Raw genomic sequence first — 16817 nt, forward strand, 5'->3', positions numbered from 1 at the left:
CTAGACATACCCAAATGAAGCCGCAATTTAAATAATCGCCGCTTCATTTAAATTAAAATGGCTGCTGCGCTGAGCCGATCAGCTGTTTGTCGGCTCAGCGCGCTAGTCTGGATGCTCCGTGGTCGACATCAAAGGCATTTGTCGACTGCCCCGTTATGCCTCGTGGGATGAGAGGTTTGCCGGGGCGGTCGACAAATGCCTTTGATGTCAACCGCAAAGCGTCCAGACTAGCGCGCTGAGCCGACAAACAGCTGATTGGCTCAGCGTGGCAGCCATTTTAATTTAAATGAAGCGGCAATTATTTAAATCTCCGCTTCATTTGGGTATGTCTGGTGACAGAGCCATGTAGTCTAGACATACCGATAGGTAGGTACTGTACTGGGAAGTCCTAGGCCAAGATCCCCAGAAGTATCAATGTGCCTGAGTCCCATTGATTTCCATTGATGCCCTGTGATTTCAATGGGAGTTAGATGCATGAACACTTTTGAGGATCAAGGTTTAGTGCCTTGAATTTCTGGACTTCCCAGGAACCTGGGAAATAACAAGCCAGGGAGGAGTCCCAGACTTAGGCTATGTCTGCACTGCAGGCTTCTTGCACAAGAACTTTTTCTGGAAGAGATCCTCTGCAAAAAGTTCTTGCACAAGAGCACATTCACACTGCCATGTGCTTTTGCACAAGAGATGTGCTTTTGCACAAGAGAGTGTCCACACTGCCATGGACACTGTTGCGCAAGAAAGCTCTGATGGCCATTCACAGAATGGCCATCAGAGCACCTGTGCTTTTTCCGATAGGGGTTTCTTGTGCAAGACACTCTTGGTGTCCATCCACACACGCCTTTCTGTGCAAGAGCTCTTGTGCAAAACGGCTTATTCCTCGTAGAAAGAGGAATAACTCTTGCACAAAAGCCCTGTCTTCTGGCGTTCTACTGTAAATTTCCTTGCGCAAAAACACGCTTGCAGTGTGGACGATCCACGAGTTTTTGCGCCAAAATGGCCATTTTTGCACAAAAACTCTGCAGTGTAGACATCGCCTCAGAGAAGCGGGAGCAACAATTTAAGTCAAGAGCTTTGCTAGATGGGTTTAGTTAATGTGCTTTACCAAATCACTCTCTGCTAGGAACCTCTCTCGATGAAACCTGCTCTCCTATGGGCAACTGGCCAACAGCCTCTGAAGCTGGAGGATCCCCCAAGCACCAAGACTCTGGGCTAGTCAGGCTTGTCCTGCACTGAGATCCAATGGAGTAGCACTGCCTGCGGGACTTGGGGAGACTCTTCGGCTCTGCCTACCCCCTGCTCGAGCTTTGCCCGCAGCTGGCGGCACCTACCGTGCACTGCGATGTCCTTGGTGTCCTGGAGGAGGGTGCTCCCGGCGGAGACCTGCACCGTGATGGTGTTCATCCCCTCGGTGGTGAAGGTGTAGGAGACGCTGCTTTCTAGGGTGATGAGGGGCTGCAAAAGCCAAACACAAGCCATGCTGGTGGGACCCCATTCTAGGACTGGGGTAACGGTATCTTCTTGGCCTCGCCGAAATGACACATAGAACCGGCCGGCGGGGCCATTTTCTCCATCCCACCAGCAGCTAATACAGCATTGCTCCTGGGGACCTGTTTCATACAGGACATGAGTCACGGCCCTTCCCAAACTTCCATTGTAGGGCTTCCCCAACAGCCAAGGGCACCTCTCGCTACTGCAAATGCTTCCTGAAATCCAGCCTCAAAGGCGCCTTTCGCTGAACGGCCTCCCCTTCCTCCTACTTACCCCCAAACGGAGCACGGTGGGCAACCCCCCAGTCTTTGCAGAATGCAGCTCTCTTCCCTCCTGCCGCACAGCTGCTGGGTTGCCAAGCCACATACAGAGATGGACTTGAAGGAGAGTTAGGAGGTGGGACCACCAATTTGGATGCCCTACCTACCCCCACGTCTGCACAGTGTCCAGACTCAGGCAGTTCTAACCTGAGCTACATCTTTATCTCTGTCAATGTCTCTGAGGAGTGCTGTGACCTCCATGGCTGTCGTAGCTGAGGAGCTGACATTAATACAGGTACCATCACAACGCCCCACGGAGGGAGCCAGCGTGACGCAGTGGATGGACTGCTGTCGGGGGACACAACAGCCCTGCATTCTGCTCCCCGCTCTGCTAGCAGGCGACCTTGGGCAGGCACACCTCAGTTTCCCCGTGTATAAAACTGGAACAACGGCACGGACATCCTTTGAGATGGACGGATGAAAAGTGGGAGGTATTATTATGACCCCAAGTACAGACGAGAGCCAAATCACAGAGAGGCTAAGGGACTTCACTAAAGTCGCATGAGGAATTTGTGGCAGAGCCTGGTATCTGACCTCTTTGTCTTACTCAGTGCCTTAGCCAAAAGACCTGCCCCTTCCTCATAAATAAATCTCCCCCACAGGCCCTTCTTACCCTTTTCCTTCACATCTCTCACATTGGACTCCCATCAGATGGTCCATTTACCTGGGTTAACTCTTTGTTTCACTGCTGTGGCTCACTCATGCCATGTGATTAGCCAAAGCTGAGTTTCACTTGGCGTGGTGCAGGCTGGCTGTGCATCTCTCCTTGGGGAACACAGCCTTCCCTTGCTCAAGCAAGCCATGCCAGGCTGATCCCCTTAGACATGATATTTCAGCTCTAGGGGACTCAGAGGCCGAGTGAGTGAACTAATCTGGTCACACCAGCCCTATGCCTAGTAAACTATATGCTCACTATGCAGAAGCAGAGGAACAGGGCACTTTTAAACAGCAGGGAAGATCAACATTTGTCCTAGGGATTACCGGCCACGATTCCATCCCAAGAAAACAGCAGCCAGTGTTGTCGTTAAAACTGCCGTTTTCTGGTGTGTGCATGTGCTAGCTGTTCTATTCTTCAGGCTGATTGCACCTGCCATAGTGGAGTTTTAAGTTTCAGCCAGGTCCCCCGATTTCATTCAAGCATCAGGGCCCGGGAAGTAACTCGGAATTAAATCAAGTCATTTAAGGTTCATTTTCTCAAACACATTAGACATCTGGACCCATTTATTAAACTGAACCTGTGTTAACCCAAGCAACTGGCCTTTGGTTATATTGCAAATCCAGCCGACCAGCAGTTCGCTGCAGCGGCTGTGTCTGGTGTGGGGCAGGGGCTGGGGTGTGCTTAAAAGGGAAGTGGCTCTGCAGTGGGGATCTTTAAAGAATGCATTTGAGTGCATGGGAAAGCATCAGAAAATGCATGATTCCTGAGCATGGAAATCCACAATGCAGCCACTGTCGGTTGTCTGCGTTCTCCCCGGGAACAACCAGTTTCTATCCCTGCCGCTGTTGCTGTGCAAGACCTAAACAAAGGCACAGGGGCTGTGCTAAGGCTGCAATTATTGGAATCACCCCTCTGCAATCACTCTGCAATCACAGTCACCCCTCTGCTCATTTACCACCCTGTGTCTCTGTGTTCCCTTTGCCATCTGTAAGCCGAGGGCTGTGATGCAACAGGACAAGATGCTGGGGCCCGGGCATCTTTGTAATGCACCCTTCTCTCAGGGTGAGAACATAGACAACCACTGGTCCTTTGCAGCGGATTAAAGTCTACAGAGAATTCTGGATCCCTGGGTTGAGAGACAAAACACTTCAGTGAACACAATCTGATGAGACTAGATAGGCGACTAATCACCTTTACTCGCATTAAATTTGTTTCGTACATGCCCTTCTAAAGTATCCCTCATCGTGGCATCTATATCTGCCTCAATGTTCCTGTCCACTGATTCGAGGTTGCACTGAGAGGCAAATGATTCGGGCAGTTATTCCGGGCTTGTAAATTTCAGAAATGGTGCCCAGCCAGGAAGATGCAAATCGAGCACGGGATTTTTAAATTGCGGGCTTGATTTGCAATTCCGAATGCCTGCATTTGCAGCCCTATTCCGAAATAGGCTGCAAGTGTAGACATACCCTTAGAGCTCAGACAGAATCTTTAGCTATTTAATTCCCATCTTAGAATCCTATAATCCTAGGGCCGGAAGAGACCTCAGAAGTCATCAAGTCCAGCCTCCTGCCTTCCCTTCCTTATCTTACTTTTCAAACTCCAAACTTCATCCCCCATCCTTTACATGACCTCTAGAGAGCACACAGAACTGTAGGGGCAATTGTCCACCTGCAGTTTATGCTGCCTTGATGTCTAAAGCTAGGGCTTCACAGCCACAGTAGATGCCTTTTGACATGAAGGTAGCTAACTTGAGTATTCAACTTGATGTAAGCTAGTCAAGATCAATCCCAGATGGGGAGAGTAACTATCTCCAAGTAAAAAAAAAACACACCACACTTTTTTTTTTTTTTGCAGTAAAAACAGTGCAGGGCAACAAAAGTGATTAGGGATTAAAAAGAGAGATTAAAAAGACTGGGACTTTTCATCTTAGAGAAGAGGAGACTAAGGGGGGATACGATAGAGATCTGTAAAATTATGACTGGTGTGGAAAAAGTGACCAAAGAAAAGTTATTTACTTATTCTCACAATATAAGAACTAGGGGTCACCAAATGGAATTAATAGGCAAACAAAACAAACAAAAGGAAGTTTTTCTTCATTCAGCGTACAGTCAACCTGTGGAACTCCTTGCCAGAAGATGTGGTGAAGGCTAGGACTTTACCAGGGTTCAAAAAAAAGAGCTAGATAGGTTCATGGAGGTTAGGACCATCAATGGCTATTAGCCAGGATGGGTAGGAATGGTGTCCCTAGCTTCTGTTTGTAAATGGATGACAGGAGAGGGAGGACGTGAGGATTCGCTGTTGTGATTCCTCCCCCTAGGGCATCTGGCATTGGCCACTGTCGGCAGATAGGACACCGGGCTGGATGGACCTTTGGTCTGACTCAGTATGGCCGTTCTTACGTTCTTCTGTTCATAGGTTTAGTTCCTGATTGGCCTTGTGAATCAGGGCTGTAGACCCTGAAGTGAGCAGACACGTCTTCATCCCTACAGATGGACACAAAACTGCAACCACGCTATGTCTGCAATTTACAGAAACATCAGGGCTGTGTCTACACTGGCATGAATTTCCGGAACTGCTTCAAATGCAATACTATTCCGTTTTCAGTTTTTCCGGAAAAGGAGCGTCTACATTGGCAGGCTGCTTTTCCGGAAAAGCCCTTTTTCTGGAAAAGCGTCTGTGGCCAATGTAGACGCGCTTTTCCGGAAAAGACTACTGGGCTGTCTACACAGGCCCTTTTCCAGAACAGTGTTCCGGAATAAGGACTTATGCCCGAGCGGGAGCAGAATAGTTTTTCCAGAATAGCGGCTGATTTTGTACAGTAGAGCGTCGTTGCTTTTCCGGAAATTCAAGGGCCAGTGTAGACAGCTCGCAGCTTATTCCGGAAAAGCAGCTGATTTTCCGGAATAAGTGGCCCAGTGTAGACACAGCCCAGCAGAATGGAGGCCAGAGTCTGAAGTTGTAGGTCAGAGGTCTCTCAAACATTAACGAGCATTTCAGGCAGGCAATCTCCTGGCTGATTGCTTTAGAAACATCTCCAAAATCTCCATTAGAATTTATTTCAACTTTTTATAAAGAGACTCTCGGTAGTAGGCAGCGGATGTTGCTAATCCCTTCACTTAGCATGTGTTCATGGCTCTGAACAATCGGCATGGGCAGGCAGGGACAATGCACTGAGAGCCACGCTTGAATTTCTAGGCAGCGATAGTTATTAGAACACCAGCCGTTTCCAAGTACTGTGTTGGAATCCCACATTATACACGGTATACTGGTATATAATGGAAACACCGGTGGTTACTTGAACACCAGCTGCTGTTTAATGCTGTGTTGAAACCCAGCATTATCCAGTATATAGTGGTCTATAATTTTGTTAAGTCGCAAGCAAACTCCAGTAATAGCAATGATTTGCCAAGCACAATAATAAGCAGCCACAAAAGTGTAATGTCTCCTGCATCACCACCAGAAGGGGTAGGATAAATCGCAATGGGCAAAGTTCAGATAATGCATAAATCTTTTTTTAGATCCAAGGGCGAAAAAAACCACAGCACGAGCAGGTTGTTTTCATTTCTGCTCAAACAATAGCCTGCCCTGCCAAGCCACTGAAGTAAGTAAAATATGATAAAAAGGGGACATACCTTCGTGCTATTACCGAACCACCAGAAGTAGATGACAGTACCCGATTGACTTGGCCATACTACAGCAGTAAGGTTGACTTCCTTGTTTCTGATGGCAACGAAGGGGCTGTTCAGATGGACATGCTCCACTGGACCTGTGGGAGGTGATCTCATTGTTACAGGTATCTCTACAACGGCGCAAAGCAAAACGCTCCCCTTTCTGACGTCAGTCAAGTTCCTCCCTTAGAAGTTCACTTAGGCCGTGTCCAGACTCAGGGTTTTTTTCGGGAAAAGTAGCCTTTTCCCGAAAAAACTTCCCCTGTGTCCAGACTCAAGCCACGTTCTTTCGAAATTATTTCGAAAGAACGCGGCTTTTCTTTCGATGGCGGTAAACCTCAATTTACGAGGAAGAACGCCTTCTTTCGAAAGTTCCTCTTTCGAAAGAAGGCGTTCTTCAATGTAAAGAGGCCGTCTTCGAAAGAGAGCATCCAGACTCGCTGGGTGCTCTCTTTCGAAAAAGCGGATTTCTCTTTCGAAAGATCCGCCTGCAGTCTAGACGCGATCTTTCGAAAGAGGCTCTTTCGAAAGATGCTTTCGAAAGAGCCTCTTTCGAAAGAAGCCTGCAGTCTAGACATAGCCTTATGGACAGAAGATGACACCAGAGGAACGGCTCTGGAGATGTAAATTCTTTGTTGACCTTCCGTAGAGTTGCCTCATAGGAGGTGGTAGTTCAAGCTTCCCCCATGCGTCCCAACCCCTGAGCTTCGGACTTGGGGCTGGGATGCACAAGCTGTAAGGGTTTTATAGGGTGATTTAGATGCTCTGCCCATTCATACGTTGGCTGGTTGAAGCCAGCAGAAATGATACCTTTTAAATCATGAGAAGCCAGCCTGCTAGGAACCAAACTGAGACCTACCAATTCATGGCACAGGTCATCCAACAGCGCTCACATAGCTATGAGTTTCAATCTCAGCAGCCTATTCAGGGTCCTCTAGGTGAAAGGGCCCATAAACCATTAGCAACCCTCCACGCCATGTTGGAGGGATAAATTGACCCCCTTGATTAAACCAACCCACATAGCAAAATCAGTCCATCTATGGTTTTTATTGTGCTGTCCATCATCATTGTATCTCAGCATCCAGACACATCAGAAATGACCTTTCAGTCACTGTTTACATTGAACACGTTCCTTTCTTTGAGATTTGAACCAATCCCCCCAAAGTGTTTCATTATCATTTATAATACTGTTCCACTAGTGCCAAATACCCCAGTTATGGGCAAATACCACATTGTGCTAGGCGCGGAACAAACAGGTGGTCTTGTCCCAAAGAGCGCATAATCTCATACAACTCCAGAGGGATCAGGTGGCTACAGCCAGCCAGATGGAGGAGCACAAGGAAACTATATCACTGTAGTAGTCTGCAGAGGTCAGAGTTTTTTGTGGGCATCACAGCAAAGGAAGGTTCTAAGGAGGAATATGAAGGAAGAGACTGAGGTAGCTTGGCAGGGGCTTTTGCCAAGTAGGAGGAGCAAAAAGCACAAAGATGCTAATTTGACAATATAACTAGGGAGTGATTAATATTCATAATCTTAATCAAGTCTCAGAACTTGACAAGTCCCGGAATTTGGTATTAGCTGTGCCATGGAGCAGAGATTCCAAAAATGCTTATGCGCAAGGTATTCATGACCTGAGCAAAGCCAGTTAGTCATAAGGGTCACCAGAAAAAGCTTGGTCTCATGAGATTTCCCGAGCAAAAAGGTTTGAGTACATCTGGGCAAGCACCCAAATGTCTATCCCCTTTTTCATCTAGAGCTTCACCTGGGAACTTCGGAGGGGTCAGTTGCCATTGGTAGTATTTTTGTTAAGTATGGACCCGCTTTACCTTTCTATGGTGAGGGCACTGAAAAGAAAAGAAAGCTGAGAGGCTAAACAGATAACCTCACTTGCTTCTCCAGTGGTGGGAAAGGTGGTGATGCAGCAAGAAATGTTGTAGCAGCAGCAAATGGCCAGAAATAACCCTAGTGCTCATGCCCAGTGCATGGCCATTGAGAGTCAGTTCCTCAAAACAAAAATAACAAGAACAAGAGAAGAAAAAACAGATGGAGAAAACGCTAAATTTTTGCTTGGAACTTCAACTTTTTCTCCATCGACTTTTTTCTGTCCTTATTGCTTTATTTTTTGGTGAGGGACATGCTAGCCTGTTGTCTTCTCAGTGCTGTTCTGATCTGGTAGTCAGATGAACCTCTCTAGTCCGGCAACTTTCTGGTCTGGTGTGATGACATGTCGTGGTTCCCCCAATGCTGCACCCTCGTAGTAGAAAGAACAGACTCCAGCAGCCAGTAGAATAGAGATGGTTTATTGCTTCTCCAGGATACAGCACAGCATAGACATGATGGCTGTGTCTACACTGGCATGAATTTCCGGAAATGCTTAAAACAGAATAGTTTTCATTATAAGTATTTCCGGAAAGAGAGCATCTACATTGGCAGGCTGCTTTCGCGGAAAAGCCCTTTTTCCGGAAAAGCGTCTGTGGCCAATGTAGACGCGCTTTTCCGGAAAAGAGCCCCGATCGCCATTTTCGCGATCGGGGCTTTTTTCCAGAAAAGACTACTGGGCTGTCTACACTAGCCCTTTTCCGGAACAGTGTTCCGGAATAAGGACGTATGCCCGAGCGGGAGCAGAATAGTTTTTCCGGAATAGCGGCTGATTTTGTACAGTAGAGCATCGTTGCTTTTCCAGAAATTCAAGGGCCAGTGTAGACAGCTCACAGCTTATTCCGGAAAAGCGGCTGATTTTCCGGAATAAGTGGCCCAGTGTAGACACAGCCGATGTGTCTACAGGAGTCTGAGCCAGGATGCCTCAGACCCCTTGAGATGGGGTCCCTGGGCCCCTAGATTCCAGCCCTTCCTTAGTCTGTCCCCATCATGGTTCCAGCCCAAGACTGACCCTTCCCCCTCATGCTCACTTCCTTTTCCATCCCTTCTGGTAACCGGTAGAACCAGTTTGGTCACTGTCATGGTGACCCTCAAGATGCCCACTGCTGGGCAGTGCTTACAGATAGAGGCCAGTAGGGGTCATCTACAGCCTACAACTCAAGCACAGCAACCAGCAAGGTACTGACACTACATCACATCTGGTCCGGCAACATCTGTGATCCGGCATGATTTTAGTTAGCTGGGTGTCCATTTATCATGGGTGTGGCCAAGTTTCATAGAATCATAGAGCTGGAAGAGACCTCAGGAGGTCATCAAGTACAGCCCCCTGCCCAAGGCAGGACCAATCCCAACTAAATGAACTCAGCCAGGGCTTTTTTCAAGCCAAGACTTTTCCACAGTCCCATAAAGTTTTTTTGCAGCCATCAATCTCTCAGTGGTCTGTGCTGTTATTTAGCTCTAATTTACCCCTAAGCCTTGGTCTACACTAGGGAGTTATTTTGAAAGAACCCCCCTTATTTCTTTATACCCTGCATTCCTCGGGGAATAACGCTTATTTCAAAATTGTTATTTTGAAATGGCGTTTGTATGGACACTCTACTGCTGCTATTTTGAAATAACTACTCCACAGAGTCATTCAAAGTAATAGAGCCCCAGGAAGCACTGGGGAGTAAAGTCGAGGTAGCACGCCCACAATAACAGAGCCTGCCTTGGACTAATTTCAAGGCTTCTCCCTAGTGCGGATACGCTATTTTGATTTTGTTATTTTGGGAGTTATTGTTTCAAATTTAGTTATTTTGAAATAATTTCTAGTATAGACATGCCCTAAATGTCCTCGAATAGCCTAGCAAGCAGTGGAAGTGTTGGTGGTAATGCTGCTAGACAATTTTAACCTCTTGTAGTTTGGCAAATTTCCTGGTTCAGCACAGTCAGATCCCGAGGGTGCTTGATTAGAGAGGTCCAATCTGTATTTGTGAATAACACTTGACCTGGAACTAAGTAGAGCTGGGTCTTGTTCCCAGCTCTGCCACAGACCCTCCGCGTGACCCTGGGTGAAGCTCTAAATCTCTCTGCCTCAGCTTCACCTCTTTATGATGGAGATACTAACCTTTTGGGCTCTTTTGACTCTTACTATCTGAGCGTACAAGTACCTAGAACAATGAGACCCTAGGCTTGATTGAGGCCTCGGCTGCTGCTACAATAGGTTTCTCCTTTTGGGAGGGAGAACAATGCAGCCAGACACCAGACACCTGCACAAACTTTCCAGGAGTGAAGGAGCTGCCTTGGTCTCTCTGATGCTCACAGGATACACTGAAGGAGAAGTGTGAAGTTCTGTTTGCATTTAAGTCCTATGAAGAAGCCACAGATCCAAGACCTGGTCAATCATCTTCTCTGTTTCTCTTGGCTGTTTACCTACACACATAGGGTATGTCTAGACTACAGGCTTTTGTCGACAGAAGCTTTGTCGACAGATACTGTCGACAAACCTTCTGTCAACAAAGAGTGTCTAGACTACATCCAGTTCTGTCGACAAAGCTTCTGTCGACAAAGAGTGTCTAGACTACATCCAGTTCTGTCGACAAAGCAAGCCGCTTTGTTGACATGACTGTGTAGACTCAAAGGATGGTGTAGATGCAATAACGCCTTCTGTCGACAGAACTCTGTCGACAAAAGGCATTATTCCTCATAGAATGAGGTTTACTGCCGTCGACAAAACTGCCGAGTTCTGTCGACATTATGTCGAAAGAACTGGGCAGTAGTGTAGACTCCGGTATAGTTTTGTTGACAAAAGGCCACTTTTGTTGACAAAACCCTGTAGAATCATAGAATCATAGAATAATAGGACTGGAAGGGACCTCGAGAGGTCATCGAGTCCAGCCCCCCGCCCTCAAGGCAGGACCAAGCTCCATCTACACCATCCCTGACAGATGTCTATCTAGTCTAGAGACACCCAAACTCTGAGTAACCCCCTTTGATTTCTGTAATATTTGCCATGGATACACAATTGGGAAGGGTAGTACAGGTAGTCCCCGAGTTACGCGGACCCGACTTACGTCGGATCCGCAGTTATGAACGGGGATTTTCTCACCCCGGAGGACTCAAGCGGCAGGACGCCTGGTCCCGCCGCCCGCCTCCTCCGGGGCGAGAAAAGCTGCTCCCCGTCTCCCTGGTCTGCTGCGGGAGCCAGCAGACCAGGGAGACGGGGAACAAAGCGGCGCAGGACCCGGGGCCGGACCCGCGGCCGCTTCCAGATCAGCTGGAAGCGCCGCGGCTCGGGCTGGGTCCTGCGCCGCTTTGCTCAGCGTCTCCCTTGTCTGCAGACCAGGGAGACGCTGAGCAAAGCTGCGCAGGACCCGGCCCGACCCGCGGCGCTTCCAGCTGATCTGGAAACGGCCGTGGTCCGGCCCGGGTCCTCTGCCGCTTTGCTCCGCGTCTCCCTGGTATGCTGGGGGGGGGACGCAGCTAGTGCCCCCCCCCCAGCAGACCAGGGAGATGTGAAGCAAAGCCCGGGGCCTGTGGTAGAGCAGGTGGGGCGCTGCCGGTTAGTCCCGCAGCACCCCTCCTTGGCGCTACTGGACCAACCCGGCAGCACCCCAGCTGCTCAGCCCCAGGAGTCCTGATTCAGCCGCTGCTGATCAGTTTCAGCAGTGGCTGAATCAGGACGCTTGGGGCAGAGCAGCTGGGGTGCTGCTGGGTTGGTCCAGTAGCGCCGAGGAGTGGCCGTGCTACTGGACCAACCCAGCAGCACCCGAGCTGCTCTACCCCAGGCGTCCCCAAGTTAGCCACTGCTGAAACTGACCAGCGGCTGACTACAGGAAGCCCGAGGCAGAGTTGCTCTGCCCCAGGCTTCCTGGAATCAGCTGCTGATCAGTTTCAGCAGCAGCTGACTTGGGGACGCCTGGGGTTCTTAAGTTGAATCTGTATGTAAGTCAGAACTGGTGTCCAGATTCAGCGGCTGAATCTGGATGCCAGTTCCGACTTACATACAGATTCAACTTAAGAACAAACCTACAGTCCCTATCTTGTACATAACCCGGGGACTGCCTGTAATTAGGCCCTTCACCTGTAGACTGCATGAGGGTCTCAGCTGCGGTGATTTCAGGAGGAGGATAACCTGGATTAACAATTTCCAAGCTTTCAGGCAAAGGACAATTGTTGCTTGAGCTCAGGAGAGCTCTGAGGTCTAGCATTCTAGTTCTGACAGATGCATGCCTGAGGTAAGCTGTGGGCAGCCTTCCATGGAAGCGTCCAGAAGAGATTACCATCAAAAGACGGGACCCAACGAACCAACAACTTCTGCTGGTACGTCAGCTTTTTACCTCAGAATGTGGTAAAGGTATTTGTGGTGTCACCTGGACACCCCTTCGGAAGCGAAGAGATAAGAGGACAGAGTACAGAGCCATAGAGTAGGCCATTCTGCCGAAACCAGTGGCTCACGGAAAGCGGAGCAAGACGTGAAATTGGTTCTTGCTGAATGCAGGGATGATTCTGTTTAGTCGGAGTGACCCCATCATGCCTCATCTCCATGTATGAGGATGATTTATTACTTGTCTGTGGAAGCGGGCAAGAGCCCCAAATCAGGTGACAGACCTGCAGGGACAATGACAAGGTGTCGGAGGAGAAGGGGGAAGAAGATACAGTGGGGCTCAAGAGCAGGGGGGAGGCAATAATTTTTCAGGAGGGGCACTCCAAGATTTTGGTAAGGGGTCAAGGGTGGCACTTTTCAATGGAGGGGTTGTGGCGTTGGGACAGAGGCAAGGTGCAGAAAGGAGGTTGGGGTAGGAGACTGGGGTGCAGGAAACAGTACTGGATCTGAGAGAGAGTTTGGGTAGAGGAGGGGGTTGGCACCTATGGGAGGAGACTGGGGTGCAGAGTCCAAGAGGGATATGGGTGTAGAAAAGGATTCCAGCCTCTAGGAGCTGAGAGGTTTTGCTGGGGGCCCGGGGCAGTGTGCAAAGTCTGCTCCAAACCGCCACAACTCAAAGGGCCACAAGAAGCAGCTAGCCACTTTGTGGCACTTCTCTGTGCCACATGGGTGGGTGGTCCGGGTTAAAAGGGTGGGCGGGCCGGTTCCAGCTCCTGGGCCATATCTTGCCAGCCCCTGCTCACAAGGGCCATGTGAGTCTCTCTCTAGAATCCGGCCAGTGGATGGCAAATCCGACAATAAAATTGAATAATCCCTGAGTCAGTGGTTGCTATTGCTGGCTAACAACTACGTTGTGTTCGCTAATGACCCACGGTGAAGCCAAGAGCTGTTAATGCGCCAATAACTGGTTGTTAAACACAGTTGTGATTGATTTTGAGGGAATTATAAGCGTGTTAAAAGATTCAAGGGACATTTTCCTAGCTTGGAGTTTAAAACTGATCCCTCTGTACAGGCTCTTGCCATTTGAATCATAGACTCATAGAATCCCAGGGTGGAAGAGACCTCAGGAGTCATCGAGTCCAGCCCCCTGCCCACAGCAAAATTAATCCCAAATAAATCATCCCAGCCAGGGCTTTGACAAGATGGGACGTAAAAACCTCTAGGGATGGAGATTCTACCACCTCCCTAGAGAACCCATCCCAGTACTTTACCACCCTCCTAGGGAAACAGCTTTTCCTAATATCCAACCTAGACCTCCCCCCCCCCTGCAACTTGAGACCATTGCTCCTTTTTCTGTCATCTGCCACCACTGAGAACAGCCTCTCTCCATCCTCTTTGGAACCTTCCTTCAGGAAGTTGAAGGCTGCTCTCAAATCCCCCTTCACTCTTCTCTTCTGCAGACTAAATAAGCTCAAATCCCTCAGCCTCTCCTTGTAGGTCATGTGCTCCAGCCCCCTAATCATTTTGGTTGCCCTCTGCTGGACCCTCTCCAATGCATCCACATGCTTTCTATAATGGGGGTCCCAGAACTGGACACAATATTCCAGATGTGGCCTCACCAAAGCCGAATAAAGGGGAATAATCACTTCTCTAGATCTGCTGGCAATGCTCCTCTTAATGCACCCTAATATGCCATTAGCCTTCTTGGCTACAAGGGCACACTGTTGACTCATATCCAGCTTCTCATCCACTGTAATCCCCAGGTCTTTTTCTGCTGAACTACTACTTAGCCAGTTGGTCCCCAGCCTGTAACAATGCTTGGGATTCTTCCGTCCCAAATGCAGGACTTTGGACTTGTCTTTGGTGAACCTCATCAGATTTCTCCAATTTGTTGAGGTCACTCTGGACCCTATCCCTGCCCTCCAGCATATCTACCTCTCCCCCTAGTTTAGTGTCATCTGTGAACTTGCTGAGGGTGCAATCCATCCCCTCATCAGGTCATTAATAAAGATGTTGAACAAAACCAGCCCTAGAACCAATCCTCGGGGCACCCCGCTTGAAACCGACCACCAACCATTCGAAACAATAGACTAACGTACAGCCCCAGGGAGCACAGCCAGTGAGCGGCAGGAAGGAGAGGTGTGTTTGCAGGAGAAGATAGTTGAGTGGCAGGAATGCCATCAGGAATTTGGATTAAGGGAGCTCTCCTGCTTGGTGGCTGAATGGTCCAAGCACAAGACAGGAAGCGCCAATCTCCCGAATTTCTATCCTGGAGTATGTCTAGACTACATCCCTCTGTCGCCAGAGGGATGTAAATTAGACATACCGAAATTGCTAATGAAGTGAGGATTTCAATAACTGCACTTCATTAGAATAAAAACGGCTGCCGCTTTTTGCCAACGTGGCAATTTGCTGGCAAAAGTGGTAGTCTAGACGGGGATCGGTCCGCAAGGGAAGCCTTTTCCGACTGATCCCTTATGCTTCGTGCAATAAGGTTTACAGGATCGGTTGGAAAAGGCTTTCCATGCCAACTGATCCCCGTCTAGACTGCCGCTTTTTGCCAGCAAATTGCCATGTCAGCAAAAAGTGGCGGCCATTTTTATTCTAATGAAGTGCGGGATATTTAAATCCCCGCTTCATTAGCAATTTTGGTATGTCTAATTTACATCCCTCTGGAGACAGAGGGATGTAGTCTAGATGTATCCCTAGGTACTAAACTTATTCACCCTTCTCTCTTCTTGGATATTCAGAAAATGATTTCACCTCCCTGGATCTCAGGTAACCTAAGTATAAAATAGGGTGAATGGTATTTACCTCCTTCACTCCTTTCTTTGTGAGGATAAAATAGCTAATCTTTGTCAAGCATATTAAATATGAAAAGCACAATCTAAGCACTCACATATTATTAATGCCCCAGAAAATGTTCCATGCCTAATGGCTTTGCCATATTTAATCAGCATTGCCAACCCAAAATATTCAAAAAACCCAGGTCACGGACCTACGCATCAGGAGACATACTTAAAATCAGAGCATTTAAAAAAGAAGAACGCGTTTGGAGGTTGTTTTGTTTTTCTTCTGATTTCTGAGCCTTGAGAATGTGGTTGGGTCCCGTTTCCAAGCTTTTCTTGAAACCAGCAGGCCCAGAAACATCCTTTGTTTCAAAATAAGAGCTGAGATTTTAGCTCAGTCACATGACCTTAGACACGAGGCTCTCCAGCAAAGCACAAATGTGGAGAGCAGAGCGCAACCAAAAAATCCGAATTTCTGCCCCACTGAAAAGTTGATGTAACCCCCAAGGAGATTACCTAGATTCCTGGGGCTCTGTCTGCTGGCAGCTCAGGGAGGGGGAGCCAAGGCAAACTCAGAGTCTGCCCGGTAACAAATAGGGAGGGAATTCAGGAAAGGGGAGAAGCCCTTGTTTTTGTGAGTCAGTCTGGAGCCAGCCAGGGCAAGGGAGCTGGTAAGCCCCAGGCCTACATGCAGGGTCCCCCTTGAGAACTGACCTCTAGGGACCTGAAAGCAAGATCCCACAGCTGGGTTTTCCTTCTCCACTGATGATTCCCAGTTTGTAGAGTTTGCTGGGAAACTTCCCCATCCAGGCTGAGTTAGACCTCCAGCTCCCTAGGTGAGACACCCGTCACCACATGGTCAGCTCTGCTCTGTCTGCTAGTTGAGGGCTGCTGTGTAGTTGTGTGTGTGTCTGGATGTTGGGCTAGGACACCACAGTTTGGATTTTAGTACAGTACCTTCGTGGTGAGGGGAAGTCCTGAGACCGAAGCAGCCTGATTCCTGCCTGAATAGGATCCCTGCTAGCAGAGATCACCCCCTCTGCAGTGACTGAGGAGTCCAGAGTCATCTCTGAGCCGGAGGATCATTCATGGATTTTGTGAGTGCACCATCTTTTAGTTAATCAGTCTGGGAATTTGTTTTGGGGACCCCCTACTCCCTGAACTGTGTCCTCAAGCCAGGGAGTAAGGGTTTGGGGATTTTATAACCTGCTGCATATTAAACCTGTGGAAGGATTTACCACTTCTCCCGCTTGTGAGTCCTTTGGGCTGTACTGAACCCAGTCAGCTACACTGCTAAACCACTGCGGAGAAGAATGTTGTGGTCATAGGTCATCAAGGGCCCCAACAAAGTATGCGTACCAACGGAACACTAATCTTACATTTGCTACATCCAGTCACGTCACTGGGGATAGTCATAGGTATTAGTAGCGTGGGCACCGGTGATCCTAAAAATAGTGTTTTACCCGGTTCTGTTATAATTGTTTCCTGTTTAATATAATTATTGTGTTGAATATATTGTATGTGTTTGTGTTATTTTTTGAAGTCTCAAACTATCTGGCAAGTAAGTGGGGATTACCCTGTGGTTAGAATTTTCTTCCCAAAATCCCCTGGTGATCCTGCCAGGAAGGAGTGAGGGGGGTGGAGGCACTGCCAAATAAATTCATAGGAAAAAATAAAGATATACCCTGCTGAGAGGGTGGCAGGATCCAGAAG

General features: G+C 48.5%; 1 protein-coding gene across 2 annotated transcripts in view; it reads right to left on the minus strand.

The window, feature by feature from the left end:
- The window catches only part of SORCS3 (sortilin related VPS10 domain containing receptor 3), a 498174-nt gene that overhangs the window by 23239 nt on the left and 458118 nt on the right, over nt 1-16817 (minus strand). For both annotated transcript variants that reach the window (XM_006135388.4, XM_075935518.2), the window contains exons 20-21: nt 6096-6229; nt 1326-1449 (exon numbers count right to left, since the gene is read on the minus strand). In XM_006135388.4, coding sequence (XP_006135450.3) covers nt 1326-1449; nt 6096-6229 — 258 coding nt within the window. The remainder of the gene's footprint in view (nt 1-1325; nt 1450-6095; nt 6230-16817) is intronic.

Source organism: Pelodiscus sinensis, chromosome 8, assembly GCF_052426305.1.
Source record: "Pelodiscus sinensis isolate ZL-2025 chromosome 8, ASM5242630v1, whole genome shotgun sequence".
NCBI lineage: Eukaryota > Metazoa > Chordata > Testudines > Trionychidae > Pelodiscus > Pelodiscus sinensis.